This window comes from Myotis davidii, unplaced genomic scaffold (assembly GCF_000327345.1).
Source record: "Myotis davidii unplaced genomic scaffold, ASM32734v1 scaffold64, whole genome shotgun sequence".
NCBI classification, from domain to species: Eukaryota; Metazoa; Chordata; class Mammalia; order Chiroptera; family Vespertilionidae; genus Myotis; species Myotis davidii.
Genome location: NW_006296226.1, coordinates 2,716,612 through 2,725,110, shown reverse-complemented (window position 1 = coordinate 2,725,110; position 8,499 = coordinate 2,716,612). Strand labels below are relative to the sequence as shown.

General features: G+C 44.1%; 1 protein-coding gene across 10 annotated transcripts in view; it reads right to left on the bottom strand.

The window, feature by feature from the left end:
• Window positions 1-8,499, bottom strand: part of AKAP2 (A-kinase anchoring protein 2) — a 317,252-nt gene that overhangs the window by 253,359 nt on the left and 55,394 nt on the right. For 3 of the 10 annotated variants that reach the window (XM_006771160.2, XM_006771161.2, XM_006771168.2), the window contains exon 1: window positions 1,417-1,683. In XM_006771160.2, the coding sequence (XP_006771223.1) occupies window positions 1,417-1,629 (213 nt within the window). In that variant the 5' untranslated portion in view covers window positions 1,630-1,683. Of the gene's footprint in view, window positions 1-1,416; window positions 1,717-8,499 lie in introns of those variants that run through there. The other 7 variants (XM_006771169.2, XM_006771166.2, XM_006771170.2 and 4 more) reach the window with 5 other exon arrangements.

Sequence of the window (8,499 nt, the reverse complement as noted above, 5' to 3'; positions counted from 1 at the left end):
AGGAGTTGACTATGCTCTGAGCCAGAGACCCAGCTCTGTCCAGAGTGACCTTGAACAATTCACCTGATTCTATTAAGTGTTTCTCAGCCCGCCCCTCTGTCAGGAGAGGAGGCCAACTTTAGCTTTCAATCCCTGCACCCCCCCCCACCACCACCACCACCACACACACACCCAGGAATATTCTAAGGAAAGAGCAGCGGCATGTGGGACATACTGCAAGCTCCTACAAAGGAAGGTCCACACATGGATTTGCAGGACGAGCAGCGAGACAAGGGCACCATCCTCGGTATCATGCTGCTGTTCCTCCTTTTAGACACATTCCTCTGGTTAGAGTTAATGGCACCCGGCAAATGCACCCAGCAGATGTAGGTCATGTTGCTATTTGAGCTCAGCAGCCAGCTTGCCGAGGATTTACATTCTGAGGACTCGTTTAGCACCACCCTGTCTTCCAGAGAAGAATGGGAAATGCCACCATGAAGGTCCTCCCCGTTTAAACATTTCTCAAATAATCCAGAGCTAGCCACCCCCTGCAAGGCAGCCCCCCGAGCGATGCGGTTCTGCACGTGCACGGGGATGAGCAGGAGGTCTGCCTCGGGAAGCCCCGAGCAGGGTGGGCCAGCGGCAGCTCCTGTCTGGCCCGGGAAGGTGCCCACGCTACCCCTGAGCCTGCGGAGAGCAACAGCCGGCAACCCGGGGAGCCTTGTGACAGCGACAGGGCTTTCTCCTGGGCGGTAATCAATTATGATGCTTAAGTGCACGATGTTGTCAAGAAAAAGAAATAAGTAAACAGCGTGTGCTCCCTTCCCACCCCACCCCCCTCTCTAACTCCGTGCCATGGGGACCCAACCAAGTCAAATCATTTAAATGCTGTCGTTGGACCAACTGCCTGTTCTAACAGAACACTTTCAAAATTGTTAAAGTGGGGGGAGGGGGGAGATAATCGGAAATTCACAGGGCTGCTCATCACACCGCTTTTATCTCCCTTCTCTCCACAGCAAGGAGGGAAGTTACTAATATTTTTAAATTAAAAAAAAGAGCATCATGTTAAAGATATCCCTGAGAACCTTGGAACAAACACATGCAGCACCTGTGCACTGGAGACACAGCCCTGCACACTCCCTCAGCCACCATGTGGAAATTCTCTCCCAGTTTCTATGTATAACCACAGCATTTCACATGCACACTCCCCCAAACCTGTCCACACGCACGCTATAATCTCATCAGGCTCGCAGACACGGGAATGCTGCAACAATGCCTGAATTGGAGACATTCCCAAGAAAAGCCCAGTCAGTGATGGTTTCCTGGCTGAATGAGAAAGGGCTCGCTCAGTCGGCGGCAGCGCCTTCACGCCGGGGCAGGCTCTGCCCAGCTCTCCGCACGGTGAGCTGCATGGCTAATCATGGATCGGCCGCTTACCTTGCAGTGCTGCAGCAGAAGTATCTGCTCGTCGAGCTCTTGTCGCTTGCCTTCTATTTCAGTCTGCCTCTTTCTTTTCTCCTTGAAAATAAAGAGAGAGAGAGACTGTAAGAGAGGGTGGGTGTTGGCTCCAGGAAATTTGAAGGCAGGCAGGCAGCAGCAGCAGCAGCAACAGCACACATCTGTACAGACACTTGCAGAGATGCTGGGCATACACGCACGGTCACCTGCCCCTCCGTCTCTGGGTGTGTTGCAAACAGCAGCATTCCCTGAACATGTCTGCTGTGGGCTCAGTGAGTGGGAGCAATTCTCCTCCCTCAGCCAAGCTGCAACAATTTAATCCAGAAGAAAAGGCGGTTTCTACACACACACACACACACACACACACTCACTCACGCTCATGTTCTGTGCAGTGTTAATTTGGAGACAAAGAATTAAAATGTCTCAGTCAAAAACACAGAGGCTGTTATAAACTGCAAACATGATAGAAAAAAAACAGTGGGAGTTCTAGGGCAGAGTTCTTTAATCAAAATCATATACATTTATTATACAAGATAATTTCAAACGTTGCAGGACAAATCATCCAGTTGGACATACCCAATGATGCAAACTAGATGCGTGATCTTTCTTAAATTAGCCTTGTGGGGAGTGGGGGCATATCATGTGGGTGGGGCTCACTGAGGATCTGATAAATATGAACTGTGGGGTTGGTCTTCCTGCATCCAACTCCTAGCTCTACCATTTGCTAACAATTAGCTTACCTCTGGTAAGTCCTTTAACCTCCTAGGTCTAAGTTTTCTCTTGCATAAAGAGGAGATAATAATAGAACCCAAAGTATATGGTTGAGACATGTATTAAATGAGATAATACATGCAAAGGACTTCGAACAATGCTTGGCACATAGTAAAGACTCAATAAATGTTATTTGCTATTATTCTTATTGGTACATACTACTTTTAAGTAATGCCTAGAAATTTGTATTTCCCTTGTATTCACAGCATACCCTTTCTATTGGAGTGCACACTTAATAGTTTTCTCCTCATATGCTGCAAACGTAACCAATAATCATCATATGACTGGGTATTTATCCAAGAAACCCAAAACACTAATTCAAAAATGCATATGCATCCCTATGTTCATTGCAGCATTATTTTTAATAGCTAAGATATGGAAGCAACCTAAGTATCCATTTGTAGGCAAATGGGTAAAGAAGATATATTGGAATATTACTCAGCCATAAAAAAGAATGAAACCCTGACATTGGTGACAACATGGATGGACCTACAGGATATTGTGCTAAGTAAAACAAGTCAGAAAAAGACAAATACCATATGATTTCACTTATATGTGGAATTTAAGAAACAAAATAAATGAACAAACAAAACAGAAACAGACATATAGATACAGAGAACACTTTGACAGTGGCCAGAAGAGGGAGGTTGGGAGAAGTGGGTGAAAAGGGATTAAGATGCGCAAATTGTCAGTCACAAAAGCAGTTAGGTAAAGTACAGCATAGGGAATATAGTCAATAATATTGTAACAACTATGTACAGCATCAGATGGGTACAGCGATCACTTCATAAGTTATAGAAAGGTCTAATCACTAAGCTGTACACCTGAGACTAATATCATATTGTGTGTCAAATGTAATTGAAAATTTTAAAAATGTTTAAAAAACAAGTGGCATATGAATATGATTAATTTAAGAACAGAAAGGCTTTCCCTTATGCTAGCTTACTTGTCCCATTTTTCCTTCCAACGTGCTGAGACAGCTACTGCCCTGAATTATTTTGCCTCACTCACATATGCAGGGAGAAGCTTGTTAGACCAGACTTAATGGCATTTTTACAACACAACAGCTAAATCCTGGAGAAGACAATAATGTAGAAGGCTGGCTGCTGTCCTCTGTGTCAACAGAAGCTTTTATTTTATGTAGTTGCTATGTTTCTGGGGGCATGCTCACACCATTGCTATTCAAATCCACATAGTCATAATTTGTGTTATAACCAAGTTCTCTGTGCAATGCCCAGATCTTAAGAAATAGCTTATAATATTTCTGGGATGTAATATCCAAACCAGGGACATCACCTCCTTGCCAAAGCAAGGCCCAAGAATATTTTAGAAACTTACTATTTACCAAAAATATTCTAAATAATGGTATATCATTGACGCTGTTTAATCCCAGGGTATGTCCAAGAACACACAATATATGACAGTAGGCAAGAAAAGTGAGGCCCAGTGAGGAAAAGCCACCTGTCCAGCCACTCAGAGTTACCACATGAAAAAGCAAATACCTCCAGAACCAGCCACTGTCTCTACAGTCTAGGATTTCTCCAGAGTAGGTTTACTGGACTTTTATCATTCATTCTCATTAACTATCAGGATATGAATGGTCCTACACTTAAATATAGAGCCAAGATATAGTATGTCAAGAATACAAGATGCTGATGACTCCATAATTCCATAAATGTTCATTGAGGGTTGTGTGTTTGTTATAGACTGAATATTTGTATCCTTCCCCAAATTCATAGGTTGAAACCGAAACCCCAATGTGATAATATTAGGAGGTGGGACCTTTGGGAGGTGATTAGGTCATGAGCATGGAGCTCTCATGAATGGAATTAGTGCCCTTATAAAAGAGACCTCAGTGAGTTCTTTCCCCCTTGCTCCCTGTGAAGACACAGCAAAAAGACACCGCCTGTGAACCAGGAAGCCTGCCCCAACCAGAGACTGAACCTGCTGGCACCCTGATCTTGGACTTCCCACCTCCAGGGCTGTGAGGAATAAATTTCTGTTGTTGATCAGTTACCCAGTCTACAGTAGGGACTAAGACAATGTTCTAGTTACTTGGTCATTTGCTAGCCTTTCCTAAGCTATCTCACCTCTGTGTCTTTGTTCAACAAGAAAGTCCTCACTCCACAGCTGTCCACCACCATATTGGTGAATCATGTCTTGAACAGAACAATTACCAGATGTTTTGGGTAGCGAATCTTTACACGCTTGAGCAGTAGACTCACTGATGGTCACTGCGAACAGATATAATCATGAAAGATGCAGATTAATTTAGTTTTTTAAGAATGGGTAGGAATTAGGTAGATTAACTGGTAGTGTATTCCAGGCAAAGAGAACTGTGCAAGCAAGGGCAGAAATGTACTTCAGATTCCAGGGACAATGAGCAGGGAAATATAACTGGATGCTGGGCTTGCCTTTAGGAGTAGAGAGCAATGATTCAAAAGTTTGGCCAGGACTAGATCACTGAGGGCCTTGAATGTCAGGACAACAAGTTGGGATTTTAGTGCGTGGACAATGTAATGTCATTGTAGAGTTCTAAGTGAGAGAGTGATATAGTGAAATGACATTTTTTGAACATTAATCGGGCACTGGTGTATAGGATAGATTAATAGGGGTTGGGATACTTTTCCTTTAAAGGGCCAAACAGTAAACATGTTAGGTTTTGCAGGAAATACAGTCTCTATTGCAACAACTCAATGCTGCCAGTGCCATGTGAAACAGCCTTAGACAATATATAAATGAATGTGTAGGCTGTGTTCTAATAAATAAGTCTTTGTTTACAAACACAAATGGTAGGCCAGATTGAGCCTATGGTCAGAGTTTTCTGACCTGTGGATGAAAATATCATTAAATGTCTTAGTAGGATGCTACATTCACCCAGGATGTGGTGGGATGGATAGACTAACAAGCTCACCCTACCTTAGGCTGTTTCAATCGAATGGAAAGAAGAGGACAAATATAACAACCAAAATTGATGAGACTCAGGACTAATTGGGTCTAGGGCAGGGGTGGGTAAACTTTTTGACTCGAGGGCCACAATGGGTTCTTAAACTGGACCGGAGGGCCAGAACAAAAGCATGGATGGAGTGTTTGTGTGAACTAATATAAATTCAAAGTAAACATCATTACATTAAAGGGTACGGTCTTTTTTTTCTTAGTTTTATTCATTTCAAACGGCTGGATCCGGCCCGCGGGCCGTAGTTTGCCCACGGCTGGTCTAGGGGATGAGACAAGGGGGTGTCTTGGCTTTGAGCCACACAGACCAAGGAGTGCTGGTGTAGGAACCGGCAATAGTGGGAAAAGAGTACTTTCCAGTCTGTGCTGTATTCATATATTCCCTGAGGGAACTCCTTATTGAGTTAAAGCTTGAAAAGAGCCAGTTGTTAACATATGCAACCAGCAATCCGCATCAGCATGTTCACTTTTGTGTCTGTCAGAGGAGAACCCTGGACTTGGTCCCTGAACTTGGCCCCATCTATGGCTGTGACAGAATTATTCAATTAGTTGAGTCCCACTCCATAGTGATAGAGTTAGGTCCTGAAGTCGCTCCTAAATAGATAGGATGTAAGATGTGCACTCATTCTCTGTGCAGAATTAGAGCTAAAGTAAAGCAAGTTCAAGTATAGCAAGTTCAAGCCGGGTACCCCAGGGTTCCCGACGCTTGTTTGCTTGGACTCCTGAGGTCCTAGCTGTGCTTCTCATCTAACTAGTCTGCTGACTCCCAGGCTGCCCCTTCCCTTAATCAAGGCAAAACCACTGGTGCTTGGACATTCAGCCTACATGATTTCTTTTACCCTCATCATCTATACATCCTACATAAGTGATAACTTGCAGATCTACATTTTCAACCTCAATTTCTCCTTTGAGTTCCAGACCCCCACATCCATTTCCCAACTGTTCATATCCAGTCCCTCAAACTCAATCCTTGTGGTCATCATCTCAGCCATCCCTCCTCCCCTACTCTCACACCTGTTCCTTCTGTATTCCTCATCTCAGTGATGACTATACAAGTCAGGAATCTTAGTTCTCCTAGGAACTTCCCTTTCTTGAAAGATCAAGTCCTTTGATTCTGCTTGTCTTTTTCCACATCTTCTGCTTCCCCACCATACCCTTTATTACTACCTCAATGCTCTCCTTCACCTCCCCATCTGCACATGCAGACTAGTCTACATTAGTGTCTCTAGTGATCTGTAGCACTTAACTGCTTCTACCCCATTTCCATCTGGGTCATTGGGGTTTCTCACTAGTCTTCCAGCTCTGAGGTATTGGCTCTGAGCAAGTCACCCTCTGTGTTGCTGTCAGAGTGATATTCTAAAATGGAAATCTGACTGTGACCAACGTTTGCCTAAAATCCCCGAATGTCTCCCATTGCATGCAGTGAAAAGAGCAAGTTCCTTAGCCTAGCCAATGAGGCCCCTCTCTATCTCACAGCTTCATCTCAAGCCATGACACCCCCAAATCATATGCTCCAACCTCAACAAACCATTGTAGTTTCCTGATCTACAAAGCTGGTTTGTGCTTTCCTGGTTTTGTTCTTACTGCTTCCTCTAATGAAACTGGATTTCCCTCTCTGCTTCATCTGACAAAAAATTCTTCTTCTTTGACAATATAGCTTAAATATTAATGAAGCTAGACTGGTCATCTGCCCAGCCTTCCTTCTCTCAGAGAATCCACCTATCCTCACTGTCAGAGGCATGGTGGGAATGCCAGCCATAGTTAGTCACACGTAGCCCAGCTCATCTCTGCCACCAGGACTTGCATGTGACACAGGTTAGGCGAATCATACTACCTTATCTCACTGCAATAGCAATTGGTCTAAATGTGGCTACAGGACGCAAGCAGGACCAATAAGAGACATTTCTGGGGAAAGACACATGAATCCTGGGAGGGAAAAGCTCCCTTTCCACTAAGGATAAGCTGGGATGATGAACATCTGAGGCAATTTCCAAGCCACACAGGAGAGATGCATCTGCGCTGGAGAAAGGTCGGCTTGCAGAGAAAAGCAGAGCTGAAAGACGGAGAAAGAAGGATTCTAATGACATAGTCTGAGTCCCAGATCTGGTTACGCATAAAGCCAGAGCCATCTCTGGACTTCCTAAATGATATACAATCATAAATCTCCCCTTCGCTTACATGAGTTTGAGTGGTGTTTCTATCACTTGCAACTCAAAGAGTCCTGGCAAATACAGAAGCCTCTTCTGCTTCCTCCAAACAGAACTCATCACTCTCTCCCTCTTTCATCCATTCCTAGGCTGTGGATCTTCCTACATCAGCACCGGGAGCACTTTAACACTTTATACACTTAACTGTGTGCACATCTCCTTCTTCTAAACTACAGGCTCCTCAAGGACAGGATCTTGGCTGATGCATCTCCAAAGCCTGGAGTGTTGCATGATGAAGACACGGGATAGAAGCTCCCTAAGTCCCTTTGAACAAGATACTTGCTCTCCTGATCATGTTTCTGTTTGTCCATAGTCCTCACTCCAATGCATTCTGAGTCTGCTCTCATGGTTTCATTGGCAGGAAAATGTATCATTGAAAACACATGAGCCGTCAGTCTATAAAACCAGAAGTGTCTTTCTGGTGAAGACATTAGCCCATATGGAATAGACCGTTATTGTTATGCATACGAGGAAACTTGTTGAAAAAGCTGATTCTGAGAAAGAATCACGGGAAACTTATCCTGGGGAGAAGATCTGGGGGAAGTGGAAATTCCAGGGAAAGTGTAATGAGCTGACAGTAGCAAACCATTCGGGGAAAATGTGCCTCATGGGGCATCTGAAATGAAGTAATCTCAATCCATTAGGAAGACTTCCAGACCCCTCCACTCCCTGGGAGGCCCCGCAAGCCACTTTTGTTGCCGTTCTGTAAATTATGTATTTTCCTGGCAAGTGTTTTCTGGAAGTATTGCGACATTGTGAAACTGCAAACTCTCAGTACAGTAAGGAGTACCCGCAGAGAAGGAAGCTCACTCTGTTCAAAGGTGGTTTGTAAGTGCGATGGACAACAGGTATTAAACGTAGCCATCAATCACCTGGAACATTCTGGTGTATTTCCTCCTAGTTTTCCAGTGAATGTAGCTGCCAACGCATTTCTCTTTTACAAAATTGTTATTCTACGTTGGGTATATACTGATTTTAAATATATTCATTTTTTTGTGTGTCATTGAATATTCTTTAAAAGCAAACCAAAAAAGCAGTTAAGAAGTCTATGCCCACTTTGGTGTGCTTCAGCAGAAGCGCTGTTCTCTCCTGCCTGCTGTGCTGCGACCCAGGCGTTGGAGCAAGAAGG